Here is a 16208-nt window from a genome sequence, read left to right on the forward strand (position 1 = left end):
CTCAGATAGTAACGGACACAGACGGGGTGGTACAGAGACACTGCCAAGTGGTGACCAACCAGAGCTTTGAGGAAAGGCTTTAGGGAAAAGACTCTCCAGCTGAGACTCGGAACTCACAGCAGTCGGTCACATAGACACAGTGAAGTTCAGAGGTAGAGAGGAGAGGGCGCCACCTAGCTTTATGATCAGCCACAGAGCTTTGGTCACCCAAAATTTGTCTGGAATGACAAGGCTGTAGCCTGCGAGACACAAACAAAGAGGAGGTGGTGGAAAGGCAAACAAAGACCTGGTCGGACAGCAGCCTACTTGCCGTGGAAGGGAATTCTCTCCTGAAGGTGCTGGAGCACCATGGAAGATCTCTAAGGAGGAGGTGCATGACCAGATCCGTACTTCCCCGAACCTGTCTCAGCACAGTTGGGAGGGGACCGCCTGGGAGAAGGGCTCAGGTGGAAACATTTTATGATCAAGGACAGAGAGACCAGGGTGGCCTCAACTAAGGAACAACACTGGGGATGGAGAGAATGGAAGAGAAATGACAAATCCTGACAAGTCTCTTCCTTAAGTCATGGTTGATCATGGTTGATTGAACTGGGATCGAGGCAACTTTCGGACTTGGGTATCTTGGGGAAAGGTGCAGGTAGCCCGAGGCCCTGAGGACCTCAAGAGGGAGAGAACGTTGTGGTTGCCTGTGGGCCAGGGGCAGGGTAGCGAGAAAAGGGTGCTGACTCGGTTGTGCACACCCTGAATTTGAGATACAGTAGCATAGACCAAAGGAATACCCAGCAACAGATGCATGGTCTGAAATTCCAGAACCGGAAATGCAGATTGGGTGACAATCCACATACACATGGTAATTGTCCCCAAGGGAAGGGAGGAAATCTCCCAGGAAAAATGTATAAAGCAAAACAAGAAAGATGAAACCCCAGGAAGCACATATAGTGAAGGGGTGGACAGAGAAAAAGGAACGTTACAAGGAACATGAGTAAAAATAGAACAATCAGAGGCAGATCCACAGCACTTACGATGTGTCTCACACGTTCTCCAAAAGGCTGTATCTGCTCGTCTCTGATGGTTCACATTTGGATTCCCCAGGGTATTTCACTGTCTAAAAAGAAAACGATTTCCCTCGTTTCTGTTTAGTTTTTACAGTAGCGCCTAATAAGCGTTTCTTGTCTATAGCAGAGCTTTCCAGTGTACGGCCATCAGCCACATGTGACTGAACGTACTGAGCCCTGAAACGTGGCCACGCAAAATGGAGATTTGCCGTGTCAAATGTACTTATGTTTTACAAGTTTCAAAGACTCAGCACAAAGAAAGAATGTAAATTAATAATAATATTTATGGTAGTTATACATCATAATTCGGATATATTGGTTTAGCAAAGTAAAGCACCGAAATTATTTTCATCTGTTTCTTGTTACCTTTTTAAATGTGGCTCTCAGAACCTTTAAAATGACATGTGGCTGACTTTATTTCCACGACACAGCACTGCTCTAGAATCCGTCTGGATTGAAATCTCAGTTCTGCCAATTACTACCTGTTGATACTGGGATAGGTCATTTAATTCCTCTGGATCTCAGCTTTCTTAGCAATAAAATGGGAATAAGACTTCCCTGCACCCTATAAGGTTTCTTCAAAGATAAATGTGTACTTAGAACAGTGCTTGGCTCCAGAAAGCACCCTCAGTGGGAGCTCTGATGATTTTATTTTAGGAAACCTTTGGTGCGCGTGTTCACACTCCTCTGCCTATTCAAGAGCTGTCTGTCTAGAGTGACTAACTTCCTTTTTTTCCCTAGGAAGGTTATTTCCCGCCACAAGGAATCTAGCTGTCAACTTAGACTGTGCTCTTTTTGCAGATGTAATGATCCCTGAAAGTCCTGAGGCCTATGTAAAACTCACAGAAAGTGCAATCAGAAATACCTCTGGTAGGCACCGAAAGCCAAAGCAAGCCCCCTCCCTCACCCGTAACAAGCCTCCTCTCCGAGCACATCTGCTGTCCCTCTCGCAGCTCTGTGGCACGGGCATGTTAGGAACCACCTCCTCCTCTTACTGCTGCAGTAGAAACAAAACCTGAAACGATTCTGTTGATCGACACCAAGAATAAGATTTTAGTAATCAAGTTGCAGTGAAATAACTTCTCAACTTGTTAAACGGGAATGAGTCCCATTAGGTACAGACCGCTGCTGCCCACGCATGGCAGAAAGAACGAGTTGGAAGCACTGGTGTTCGGCATATGTGCCCCGGCACCCTGCTTCAGGGTAGCCACACTGACTTTGTGACTTCCGGGGCTCCGGGCTCCCGTCCCACGCCCACCCGGCCTGCACACGTGACTTCAGGCCCCACATTCATCCTCCTCATCTCAAGGGCCACATACAAAACGAGGGGTGAGATCAGATGTCTGGCTCTAAAAAAAATTCTAATTGACCTTAATAAGTCATACCGCATAAAATAAAGAAAGGAAAATGGAACCAATTTTGTTTCATGTTACACTGGATAAACTACAGTCCAGTGTAGTTGAGCAGTTTGGGGGCAGGTGGAGAGAACAGGGTTCAACCACTACGATGGATACTGAATTGCAAAGGCGTCTTTGAAGCAAAGTCGTATTAGCGAAACGGTGACTTTCTGAGTGACCCCAGTGAGAGACCTCGTCCAAGTGTATTTGGAAACCTTTAAAAAAATAATTCATAAAGCTTACTAATACATGTTCTGCTTTCACCCTGTGTCAGCTTCACTCTGACCATCAATGTTCTCATTTAGTTCGTTCAGAAATCCTAGCACACGCACATTTTGTGCACACACACACACACACACCCCTCACACTTCGAAAGGCGATGAGCCGGGAGTTCCGGGCTCTGACTAAAAGCATGCTTCAAGGCAAATGCTGAAATCTTGGCTTTCTTCTGGTTTGGGTTTGGGTTTTAAACAAAAGCCAGCCCTTGGTCGTTTGGCATCTCCACTCATATGTAACCCAAGCCAGTCTTAAGTGAATGACGCAACCACAGGTGACTGTCTTCCACCGAGCATGCGGTCTTCTGTTGAGATGCAGAAAGAAAACAGAGGATTGTGCCTTTTTCTGCTTGATAAGTGCCTGCAGAGGGAATATGAGACATTAACTGCCTCTTGGTTTGGGAGAGCAGAAGGCACCATGTTAGGCTTCTGGAGAGGCCTTCCACAGCCTAGAGCATGTGGATTCTCAGGGAATCTGCTGGAAGCAGACAGGACACCCAGGCTGTCAGAGCCCGCTGCAGAAAACTCTTTGCAGTATCGGGCCTGCTAGCCAGCCACACTCATTGATTGGTCTGGTCTTTGAACGTCTAACTCACCAGCACGTTGGTACTAAATCTGCTTTGTAATGACGCACATATACGCCATTCCTGTACCACCTTAGCCAAAGTAATTTCTCCAACTGCTCCTTGACTGTCAAGTGTGTTAAAGGTTCTTGTGGTTAACACCGCAGGAGCTCCCAGTGCCTTAGAGTCCCAGATCCGACAACTGGACAGAGCCTTGGATGAGAGCCGTTTTCAGATGCAGCAAACTGAAAATATTATCCGCAGCAAAACTCCCACAGGACCAGAGCTAGACTCCACCTACAGAGGCTATGTGAGTATCCTGACCCTTGTCATCCCCGCATGTACCTGGGAATCATAGCTGCGTGACAGAGAACAGTCTGTCTGCGGCACATGGCTTTCTGAGCTATCGAAGCACCACGCCGCCCTTGAACTCACGGGGTTGGGTGTAGAAAACAAAGCCACGCTAGCAGGTTACCTTCTGAGTAAAACTGACCCATGCTCAGACGCACTGACCTACTACAGTGACCAACCTGTTCCTTTACATGGAGAACTTAGTGAATCCCATTTAATTGAAAGCAACAAAATGCTTTGGCTCCCAAAGTGATTAGGCTTTTTTCCAAACTCAGCTAATAATTTTGGGGCCAAGGTTATCCTTGGAACAACAGATTTAGCTAAGAGATGACTAACATGAAATACACACACACACACACACACACACACACACATATGTATATATATGCACACATATTTTTTTCTGGGGTTTATTGGTTCATTTATTGGATTTAGGAATATTTTTATCCTCTGTTATATGTGCTTATTCTGGAGAAAATAAATCGGACTAACAAGAAGGATTTGGGGGAAAGATGGCAAAAGATTGTACATATTACTAACTTCTGTTTTCGAAGTTCCTACCTAGTAAAGTATATACTAAGTTTATTTGCTCTGCTCAAGTTATGGATCAAATAATTTTTCCTAGAGAACTGCCCATTTTCCTATACATTCTTAAGCAAGAGAATGGACATTGGGCAGCGTATGTACTATGGTGAGTGCTGTGAAATGTGTAAGACTGGTGATTCACAGACCTGTACCCCTGGGGCAAATAACACACTATATGTTAATAAAAATAAATAAATTAATCTCTTCCATGGCTCACACTTTCTTTTCACACCCAAAAAGACTGCCTAGTAAAAGGAAAGAAAAATTAATTTCCCTAAATCTAATGATAACTACAGTGTACTGCTTTTTGAAACCAGGGAAGGTTTAATTGTGAAGAATTAATGCTGACGTTAATATCCTCACAATTACAGAAGAGTAATCAATCATGAGTTTATTTCCTGTCCAGCTGGGACAACTTGTATTATAGTGAAACTTCTTTTTTAAAAAATATGATAAGGTTCCCAGCACCGTTTATTGAAGAAACTGTCTTTTTTCCATTGGATATTTTTTCCTGCTTTGTTGAAGATTATTTGACCATAGACTTGAGGGTCCATATCTGGGCTCTCGGTTCCACTGGTTTATGTGTCTGTTTTTGTGCCAGGACCATCCTGACTTGGTGATCACAGCTTTGTAGTAAAGCTTGAAATCAGGCAACGTGATGCCGCCAGCTTTGTTTTTTCTTTTTCAATATTTCCTTAGCAATTCGGGGTCTCTTCTGGTTCCATACAAATTTTAGGATTGTTTTTTCCAGCACTTTGAAAAATGCCAGTGAAATTTTGATCGGGATGGTGTTGGAAGTATAGATGGCTCTAGGCAGTATAGACATTTTAACAAGGTTTATTCCCAGGTACCTATGGTTCTTGGTGCTATGTAAATGGTATCAATTCTCTAATTTCCTTTTCTATGGTTTTATTGGTAGTGTATAAGGAAGCAACTGATTTCTGTGCACTGATTTTGTATCCTGCCACATTACTGAATTGCTGTATGAGTTCTAGTAATTTGGTGGTGCATAAACAATGAATCTTGGAACACTGAAAAAATAAAATTAAATTAAAAATACATACATACATACATATATTTGAACCATTGAAAAAATATATGGCAAGGGTTCATGGTGACCGTGCTGACATCACTGAGATTGTACTCAGTCTCAGTCAAATATAGTCAAATTTCATAGCAGTGTGATTTGTTAAAGGCTTTGACACAGAACTTTATGGTTAGTAGAGCAGGAGTTCTTTGAATGCTGTACATGATACTAAACTTAGAGTTGGAAGGTTTTCCTTTGATGTTAGAATTTATTCACTTGGGGCGCCTGGGTAGCTCAGTGGGTTAAAGCCTCTGCCTTTGGCTCAGGTCATGATCCCAGGGTCCTGGGATCGAGCCCCACATCGGGCTCTCTGCTCCACAGGGAGCCTGCTTCCTCCTCTCTCTCTGCCTGCCTCTCTGCCTAGTTGTGATTTCTCTCTGTCAAATAAATTAAGTATTTTAAAAAAAAGTTATTCCCTTAACACCTATTAAACTTCTCTTAAATTTTCTTGTGAAAGAGCTGGCTTTAGTAGTACTTTCTGCTTCTAAGTATTTTAATTATTTAATGCAAAAAAATGTTCCTTTGGGATTTGTGGTGATATTATTGTTCCACATTTCAATTTAGGAAAGAAGAAGCAACTTGCCAAAAATTATATATTGTACTGCCAGCTGAGGGCTCTGCGTTTTAAATCCCAGATTGCTTTTTAGTCTGTTTTGTCTCAGAGATGTAAAAGAAAGTTTGAGGGATTCTCATGCAAAACCTACTATGTGATGTGTATTTTCAAGGCACGGCCCTGCGTGTGTATGAATGTGACCTGTGTTGCAGAAACATGTTTTTGTTTTTTTTTAAATTAACATGTAATGTATTTTTGCCCCAGGGGTACAGGTCTGTGAATCATGAGGCTTACACAGTTCACAGCACTCACCATAGCACATACCCTCCCCAATGTCCATAACCCAACCACCCTCTCCCAACCGCCTCCCCCCGGCAACCCTCAGTTTGTTTCCTGAGATTAAGAGTCTCTTATGGTTTGTCTCCCTCCTGATCCCATCTTGTTTCATTTTGAACTTGATTTTTTTGTTGTTTTGTTTTTAGCAGATTTTTTTCCCCCACAGAGCAGTAGAACACAGCCACTGTCCTTTTTAAGGAACTAGAAAGATATCTCCCCCCAGAAGCTCTTGCCCTTGTGAGAATCTGAGAATTCTGTGACGGGGGCCCGTTTTCTGTGTCTCGACAGATGAAACTGCTGAGTGAATGCAGCGGCAGTATCGACTCCGTGAAGAGACTAGAACACAAACTGAAAGAGGAAGAAGAGAATTTCCCGGGCTTCGTTAACCTGAATACTACGGAAACCCAAACGGCTGGTGAGTGAGTGGTGCTCAGTTCAGGAGAGAGGGAAATAGAAGATCCTGAAATGCCTTGTTGCCCCTGTGTGACCCTGTGCGGCTCATCTCGCTTTACACGGTTCTCCCCTGAGAGCTTCTCTCCGTGTTACTGTGATCTCCTGGCAGAAGGGGTGGGAAGCAGCATCACTGTGTTCTCTTCCACGTCCCATTTTTTTAATGCAATCTCTGAAACATCTCTTGTCTGGCCTTTTATTTTATTTTATGTTTAAAGCTTTATTTATTTATTTGAGAAAGAGAGAGAGCATGAGTGGGGGAAGGGGGAGAGGAAGAGGAAGAGAGAATCCCAAGCAGACTCCACACTGAGTGGGGATCCGAACACAGGGCTCGATCTCAGAACCCTGAGATCATGACCTGAGCTGAAATCAAGAGTCAGCATTTAACTGAACCACCCAGACTCCCCTCGTCTGGCATTTTATATCTGTGCTTTCCAAGTTCTGTTAACCAACTGCATATTATCTTCAGGCACATTACTGCTTATTACTTCATACAGGTCTTTATGGGAGTAAACCCTATGTAGTTGGTTTTTTTACCCCATTATCATTAAAAATGCAGGTAGGATAAGCATAGTCGTTATGCTGTTTTGTTTTGTTTTGCTCTCACAGCTGACAACAACAGACATACCTGTTAGAACAACTTTTCCTCACATCTTCTCCAACATTTGTTATTTCTTGCCTTGTCAGTTTTTGCCGTTCTAACTGGGATAAGGTGTTGGTGGGAAGACAAGCTGAGGCAGCCACTTTGGGAAACAGTGTGGAGGTTCCTCAAAAAGTTAAAAATAGAGATACTCTGTGACCCAGCAATTGCACCACTGGGTGTTTACCCCAAAGATACAGATGCCGTGAAAAGAAGGGCCACATGCGCCCCAGTGTTCATTGCAGCAATGGCCACAACAGCCAAACTGTGGAAGAGCTGAGGTGCCCTTCAGCAGACGAGTGGATAAAGAAGACGTGGTCCATATCCACAATGGAATATTACTCAGCCATCAGAAAGGATGAATACCCACCATTTGGATGGACATAGATGGAACTGGAGGGGTTTATGCTAAATGAAATAAGTCAAGCAGAGGGGCGCCTGGGTGGCTCAGTGGGTTAAGCCTCTGCCTTTGGCTCAGGTCATGATCCCAGGGTCCTGGGATTGAGCCCCACATCGGGCTCTCTGCTCTGCAGGGAGCCTGCTTCCCCCCTCTCTCTGCCTGCCTCTCTGCCTACTTGTGATCTCTGTCAAATAAATAAATAAAATCGTAAAAAAAAAAAGCAGAGAAAGACAATTTTCATACGGTTTCACTTATATGTAGACAATAAGGAATGGCGTGGAGGACATTAGGAGAAGGAAGGGGAAAATGAAGGAGGGGATATCAGAGCGGGAGATGAACCATGAGAGACTACGGACTCCAAGAAACAAACTGCGGGTTTCAGAGGGGAGGGAAGTCTGTGGATGGGTTGGCCCAGTGATGGGGTATTAACGAGGGCGCGTATTGCATGGAGCACTGGGTGTTATACACAAGGAATCATGGAACACTATAAAAAAAGAAAAAAGAATTACTTTTTTTAAAGATTTTTTAAATTTATTGGACAGAGACACAGCAAGAGAGGGAACACGAGCTAAGGGAGTGGGAGAGAGAGAGGCAGGCTTCCTGCTGGGCAGAGAGCCCGATGCAGGACTGGATCCCAGGACCCTGAGATCATGACCTGTGCGGAAGGCAGAGGCTTAACAACTGAGCCAGCCAGGCGCTCAGATTACTTTTCTTTTTGTTGTTACTTATCGGTAGCTACCAATGTACGTTTAAGGTATTTCCCAGACATCCTGTGCAGAGAAATGCAGCTCACTAACCTGTGTGTGTCGGGTCCCGCCAGGTGTGATCGACCGGTGGGAACTCATCCAGGCCCAGGCCCTGAGCAAGGAGCTGAGAATGAAACAGAGCCTCCAGAAGTGGCAGCAATTCCAGGCGGACCTGAACAGCATCTGGACGTGGCTGGGGGAGGCGGAGCAGGAGCTGGAGCAGCTGCGGCGCCTGGAGCTCAGCACCGACATCCAGGCTATCGAGCTCCAAATCAAAAAGCTCAAGGTAGCTGCCCCCACTGCCACGTGCACTGCCTGCTCCCACGAAACCACTAGCCCTAGCTGATCATTGCCACCCAGCCACAGGGAAGCTGCGGACAGAGACAGACACGAATGCCCTCCTCTCCCACAGCTGTCGCAAACCGTACTTACAGAGCAGGCTGGGAAGAGCAAAAGATGGACCACGTCGTAGAACCAGCCCCCGCGTACATAAACAATCACGTATGATTTCATGACTTGGTTCTTTAGGAATGACTAATCGTAAAAGTTCGTGAAACACCCAGGAACTTCTGGGACTTGGTTAGCTTCTTTTTAAAGGAAATGCAGAAAGGACCTGGCTCCTGCAAGCCCGTATCTAGAGCTAGAGAGGTTTCCTCTCCAAGCCTGCCTCTCTGTGACTTTGTGGAGACGCAGTAAAATTGTGGGACACTCTAGAGGCAGTGGAACATCTGGAATAGATTATAATAGTCTCAGAAGCAGTGTGCAGTGTAATGAATATGGCAAGACGAAACTGTGGAGTAATTAGGGCTAGAGCACCTGGCATGTGCACTTGAGTTTGACCTGGATGGCTGTCCGTCCACCCAGGATCATGTCCTTTAGCTCCACTCCGGGTCTTAACTCTCCTCCTTAGCACAGTTCTTGAAATGCATTACTCTGTGGAGACTTTTGGAAGCATACTCTGGACCAAGAGCGCAGTTTGTTGTTGATAGCTCCTTCGGTCTTGTCGTTTCGTTTGGAGAACATCGAGGTGCACTGTTCCTCAGGATGGAGCTACCTGGGCTCTCCAGGCTCAAGGGTCAAGTGTGCTGCTTTTGTGTCTCTCGGGTTTCATGTATGTCATTGATTTTGGAGCGATGTTTTGGTGGCTTGTTTTGGTTGTTGTTTGTTTTAAATTTGCGAGAAATGAGTCATCCCCACTGTGGCTCTGATTTCTTCTTATAGAACTAGCCTCTGCACTAGCCCCATCGATTTCTGGATGAAGCATCAGATGGGAGATGCGACTTATATTATCTGGATTACAACATACGCTTTTCTCTAGAGTACTTAAACTATTTTAGTTCCTCTCTGGGAAAATGTAAGGCAGTGTGTATGATGATAGACTCCTTAAAAAGTTGACAAAGCGAATGTTGGCCAGAGTCTGAGACCTAAATGAGAGTAGGGTAGGAAAATGAGACCTTGAACGTCAGCCTGTGGGATACGAATCTGCCCCCCCCCCCGCCTTCCCAATCCTTCCTGTCTGTTTCCTGAGGATAAGTCTGTGGAATAACCAAGTATCTTTCCACAGTATGCCTTGATCTTACAATATCTCTGTGGTCAAATCTATATTACGGCATTTTTTAAGAATCTTTTGGAAAGTGAAAAATTAAGACAAGCTGTCAACATAACAGAAACGTTGAGAACTTAGAAGAAAATGTAACATGGGCGGATGTGGTTTGCAGGATCACCGACCTGAAACTAATCTAGGGATGTTGAAACAGTACCCAGATATGGAATCATTAATGTGCAATCATATGCTACACAAATCCTTGAGATAGTTCTAGATGTCTGGGAAATGCATCGAGCAAAAAATCAGTTGCCTAGTTTCTTGTGAAACCAAACTGAATTGGTTAGCTGTTGAAATGCCCATCCATTCTCTCAGCCATCACAGGAATGTGGCCTGTGACACCAGCAGGGCTCTCCCCTTCTGGGCCACTAACTCTGTGCCTGTCGAGTCCAAACAGCTGGAGGCTGAGGCCTGGGAACCTGCTGACTTAGCAAATTTCCCATTTCATTCTTCTGCACACAACTTGGAGTCCCACTGCTCTAGTGATGAGATTCTGAGGCCAGAACATTTCCTCTTGCCCAGAAGTCTTCGAGCCAGGTCTGGGTGTGTGTGGTTTTATCGCTGGTGGACTCCCACACTGTGAGTTGAGCTCATCAACTCCTTAGTTCATTGCACAGGGTCATCAGAGCTTCTTGCGCTGATTTTTATTTTTTTATTTATTTTATTTTATTTATTTATTTATTTATTTATTTTATTTATCCTTTTCCCCCACTTTTTAAATTTCCATTCCTGAAGCCCATGGCAAGCATTCTTAAATACTGAATGAGTATTCATTCATAATTTTGCGTGTGTGCGTGTGCTTTTTAAAATCACATAAAGGCTGTTATATTGCACACACTGTTCTGTTTCTGACTCTTTCATTCTACACCATATTTTAAAACCCATTCAAGTTGTCCAGTGTACGTCCAACCCATATCCTTTATCTATAGCGTGGCCCTCAGCGGTGTGCACACTGTCTCTTCTCTAGCCATTCGGTTAAGGCCAGTTTTCATGAATGGATCTTTTCATCTGGGTGAAGCATTCCCGAAGGTCTTAAACCGTGCTCTAAATGTTTTTATTGTTATTTCCTTTCTTTCATGGTCCTCCTTTCTCTTTGTAGGAGCTCCAGAAAGCCGTGGACCACCGCAAAGCCATCATCCTCTCCATTAACCTGTGCAGCTCCGAGTTCACCCAGACCGGCAGTGAGAAGAGCCAGGATCTGCAAGACCGCTTGTGCCAGATGAACGGGCGCTGGGACCGGGTGTGCTCGCTGCTGGAAGAGTGGCGGGGCCTGCTCCAGGACGCGCTGATGCAGTGTCAGGTTCGTGGGAGTCCCTCATTTCCAGGGTAGCTGAGTCTGGGACTTGACTTACCAAGTTCCCTTCAAGCGATGCCATCATTCCCCAGTGCCAGGATTTGAACGAGATAACTTCATGCCCAAACTACTCATTATACTAGAGAATCTGTACATCTGAACAGGAGTTCGAGCCACTGGACCCTGTCTTGGATCCAGCTAACTGAACTTGGTCCCACAAGTTCATCTCAGCCCGGACTCAGTCAGTCATTCATTTATTCAACTGATACTTACTGAGCAGGTTGGCAGACATCTCCTGAACACGAAAGTGAGCATCACACATGTTTGCTCATCCATTTTACCATAACTATTTGATGAGGGCCTGACAGAGCAGTCAGGATACAACACAGCCTCTGCTTCTGCTGGGGAAGACAAACAGTAAAATGCAAGTAATTGCTGGGGTGCCTGGGTGGCTCTGTTGGTTGGGTGTCTGTCTTCGGCTCAGGCTATGATCCCAGGGTTCTGGGATCAAGTAAGGCTCCTCCTCAGGGGGGAGCCTGCTTCTCCCTCTGCCTGCTGTTCCCCCTGCTTATGCGCTCTCGCTCTCTCTCTCTCACACACACACACACAAATAAATACATTTAAAAAAAAAATACAAGTAATTGCTTAACTAAAATGCTTGCAAGTGTTGATGATAAGATGAGAAAAGCCACTTTGGGATAGAGGTCAGGGAACTTGGAGGAATCTTGGAGCCGACACAGGAGGGATATTGCCAGACGGAGCCAATGGGATGTCCCATATACAGGAAAGGGCTTAGTGGCTTTAAGGTCGGAAAAGAGGCCAGTAGGGTCAGCATGTTGTCAGAGAGGCAGGGAGTGATCAGGAAGATCAGGGAGATGCTTAGTGACCGGATCATGCAGGGCCTTGTAGATCCGAAGCGGGAGCGGAGGGCATCTGAGCACAGTGCAGACCTGCTTCCCGGGTCTCCATGTGCCCCAGGAACACCCTGAAAGCAGGCACTTGGGCTATTGTTTCACCCCTGGGCCCCCTTCCTGTCCTGTGCCTAAGAGATTTTCAGTCACTACGTGCCGAATAAATGAATGAACGAATGGATGGATGAAGGACATAGAGACCAGCTTAAGGCCTTAGAACATGGGAAGGTTTGAATAGAGGGGAAGAGCCGGGAGCAGAGTTGTTTCCTTCCAAACCGTATAGTAACCCTAGAAATTAAGTACCCGATGCCAGTGTTTCCTTATGTCTAAATCCCCCTCAAATAGCGAACTCGATGCTCTTGGTGAGAAAGTGAACTCAGATCATTGCCACAGCGCCGGTGCCTTCTCAGAAAGGAGTTGTGCCTAAGACCTTAAATGCAACGTGTCTTTGCCAGTGGTACCAGCTGTAAAGACTGGAAATTCAAGCTGTGAGGGAAAGAAAAATATATTATTCAAGATGATTTTATACTCCATTTTTTTTTCTCCATAGGATTTCCATGAAATGAGTCATGGTTTGCTTCTTATGCTGGAGAATATCGACAGAAGGAAAAATGAAATTGTCCCTATTGATTCTAACCTGGATGCAGAGACGCTTCAAGACCATCACAGGCAGCTCATGGTAAGATGTGTGCGCTCTGGCAGCGTGGCTCGTCACAGCAGTCATCCATTTCATGCACAGAAAAAGAATGTGGGTGATAATTTTTTTTAATTTTTTTATTAATTTTTAAATTTTTTATAAACATATAATGTATTTTTATCCCTAGGCATACAGGTCTGTGAATCGTCAGGTTTACACACTTCACAGCACTCACCATAGCACATACCCTCCCCAATGTCCATAACCCCACCACCCTGTGGGTGATAATTTATTTTTTTTTTTACATTTCGCATACTGGTCTCTAACTTTCTCTTTTTCATTTGTTATAGTTTCTGATTTGGGGGAGGCAAACATGCTTATAGGAGACAATGTCTACCAGCTTTAGAATCTGGTTCTTTAGTCATTGCTCAATTGTACAAATCTTAGATGTTCTTCATCTTAATGAGGTTTTTTTTACTAAAGCAGATCTTTGGCAATTATACTTATTTTTAATTTAAATTCTATTTGTTGCATCTATGCATAAAATAAGAGTATATGGGGTGGCTTAAATTTTATTTTTATGGACATTGAAACTATTATTTAGAAAGAGACCATTAAGACTTCTAAGAAGAAGTTAAGTGTGGTCACCTGATTGGCTCCATCAGTTAAGTGTCTGCCTTCGGCTCAGGTCATGATCCCAGGGTCCTGGGATCGAGCCGCGCTTTGGGCTCCTTCTCAGTGGGGAGTCTGCGTCTCCCTCCACCCCTGCTCATGCTCCTTCTCTCACTCACTCTCCCTCTTTCAAATAAATAAATAGAATCCTAAAAAAAAAAAAGAAATTTAGATTTAACGGTAACCTTGTCACTGTTTTGTGAAAATGAAGACAAAAAGGGAAATGTGAAAAGTTACTTTCATTATCTGAGACGAAGGAAACATGCCAGTTCTCAAGGAGAAAGAAACTTTTTCTAGCACTGAATTCAAAAGGAAATTTGCAGAATCTCGGCGTAGATTTTTATACAAAGGACTTTAGACAATATAATGTACAGCGTACTTAGGAGATTTTATAGAAGATAAAGTGGTATATTTGAGTTCCATTAGGAGGAAATGATTTGCATTTTGTAGCTTTCTGTGTTTTTAAAATGTCATTTCTCAACATTTAATGCTTACTAACCTAACCAACAGAATTGGTAGCTTTGGATTCAGTACCATAAAGGTCTTAGAAACCAAGAAGGAATAACTATGCAATGAAATTTTTACTGACTTTTGACCTCAGACATTAGTTGTAAATAATGAATCGCTACTATAGCCTTCAAAAAATGTTGAACAAAGATCAGCGTATACTTAGACATACCTGAGTTTTGCTATATTTATATGTTAATGTTTCTCTTTCTGTATGAAAGAATATCTTATGTCTCTTTTGCTAAGTACTTGATATTTTAAGCACTTTCCTGTATAATCACCAATTTGAACCTTTTATATATACTTACTGTGGACCAGGCAGGAAAGAGTATTATCTTTTTCTGAAATGAGAAAAACTTGAGCTCAGAAAGGTTCAGGGGACTTACAGACTATTTTTGGAAGAGGCAGGGTTAGAACCCAGACCCCGATTCCCAAATACCACAGGCTGCTTCATTCTTCCGTATGTGAGCACAGCATTCGGATATTCGGGTTTAATTGCCTGCTAAGTTAAACCAATGTCATTCTGCCTTTTTGGAATTTTCCACAAATATCAGAAGTTGTTAGTAAAGCATTTCTTATCATGCATGTAGCAAATACGGCATGAGCTCTTGGAATCCCAGCTCAGAGTGGCCTCACTGCAAGACATGTCTTGCCAACTCCTGGTGAACGCTGAAGGCATGGACTGTTTGGAAGCCAAAGAAAAAGTCCATGTAATTGGAAATCGGCTCAAACTTCTCTTGAAGGAGGTCAGTCGTCACATCAAGGAGCTGGAGAAGCTATTAGACATGTCAAGCAGTCAGCAGGTAAGCTCTAAGCAGACATCATTGTGTGGCATCTCTTATAGGAAACCAAAGAAGCATCATCTTTATCCATTTTTAGAAGGACTTTGAATATAGTACTTGTCAGAATAAAGTGCCCTCTCTCAATCACTGTTCTCACAAGCCCTGTCTGAAAATTCAAAAAGGGACTCATAAACTTTTATACTAGGACACTGCTTTTGATTATATTACATCCAAAAAAAAAAAAAAAACAACTCTTGCAATCATTACTGCTAACCCTTTACCTTCTCTACTGTGGTATTGTATTTTACCCTGTTTATTTACGAATTCACACGTTTTCACATTTTCATTCACACGGCTGTGGTAGGTCATAACCGGTCGTGGCGTCTGAGTTTTATATTCAAACACTGGAAGGCATGAGATCTCCTGACATAGACAGCAGTTCATTCATAGAGAATGTCCTCTGCTCATTTACTTTTTAGATTTTTTTTAAATCTAGATTTTTAGATTTTTTTTCTTAAATCTACTGCATCGTGGCAGTATTATTGGTTTTGAGAAATGCATTTGTAGAGACAGAGGGGCTTGGTAAGACTTCGAACAATCAGTTGTGAAATCTTGTTTTGAACATACTAACACCCCGCCCTGTCGTAAGCCTGCAAAGGACCAGTCTCCTCTGAAAATCAGTAGCGCCAGACATACTACAAAAGCAGGTTCCTGGATGAGTATCTTTTGTTTCTAACTCAAATGAATTGGTCTCTCCCTGGCCTGAGAGACCTGGAGTGTAAGACGAGTTCCTTCCCCCCCTTCTCTTCCACTCATCCCCATCTGTGTCATCAAGAAATGAGAAAGCTTTAAGTGTCATAGGAGCAGCAAAACTGTGCCTGTATTTTCCAGCAGGACCAAATTTACAACCAGAAAAGTCCTGATACATTAGAAGAATTAGGTTCTGTTCTTACAGTTGTCTGATTCTATTTTGCCCAAGGAATGGTTTGATTTTACAGAGGATGGGTGGGGATGGGCATGGGGATGACCAAACCATCATTGCCTTGGGACGCAGAGTCATTGAAGGAATCTGTTTCCTACATAGGATTTGTCTTCCTGGTCTTCGGCTGATGAACTGGACACTTCGGGATCTGTGAGTCCTACTTCGGGAAGAAGCACCCCAAACAGACAAAGAACGGTAACTTTCCACTGGTCCTTCTCAGTTGGCCCATGGGAGGGAACACAGGGACACGACACTATCTATACCTACCTCGGGGTCCATAGACTCCCTCTGGGGAGAGCAGGAGTTCCCTACAGAAGAGGGTTGTCACACAGGAACCCAGCAAAGTGGTGTTTCCTCAGCCCTGCAGCATGCCCTCCCCAAG

At 43.9% G+C, this 16208-nt stretch overlaps 1 protein-coding gene across 14 annotated transcripts in view; it reads left to right on the forward strand.

Annotated features, from left to right (window-relative positions):
- SYNE1 (spectrin repeat containing nuclear envelope protein 1) overlaps nt 1-16208 on the forward strand; it is a 469526-nt gene that overhangs the window by 442807 nt on the left and 10511 nt on the right. For 10 of the 14 annotated variants that reach the window (XM_046005238.1, XM_046005239.1, XM_046005229.1 and 7 more), the window contains 8 exons: nt 1857-1925; nt 3458-3600; nt 6491-6617; nt 8513-8724; nt 11141-11341; nt 12797-12925; nt 14653-14865; nt 15929-16021. In XM_046005238.1, coding sequence (XP_045861194.1) covers nt 1857-1925; nt 3458-3600; nt 6491-6617; nt 8513-8724; nt 11141-11341; nt 12797-12925; nt 14653-14865; nt 15929-16021 — 1187 coding nt within the window. The remainder of the gene's footprint in view (nt 1-1856; nt 1926-3457; nt 3601-6490; nt 6618-8512; nt 8725-11140; nt 11342-12796; nt 12926-14652; nt 14866-15928; nt 16022-16208) is intronic. The other 4 variants (XM_046005240.1, XM_046005235.1, XM_046005236.1 and 1 more) reach the window with 1 other exon arrangement.

Source organism: Meles meles, chromosome 5 (genome assembly GCF_922984935.1).
Source record: "Meles meles chromosome 5, mMelMel3.1 paternal haplotype, whole genome shotgun sequence".
NCBI classification, from domain to species: domain Eukaryota; kingdom Metazoa; phylum Chordata; class Mammalia; order Carnivora; family Mustelidae; genus Meles; species Meles meles.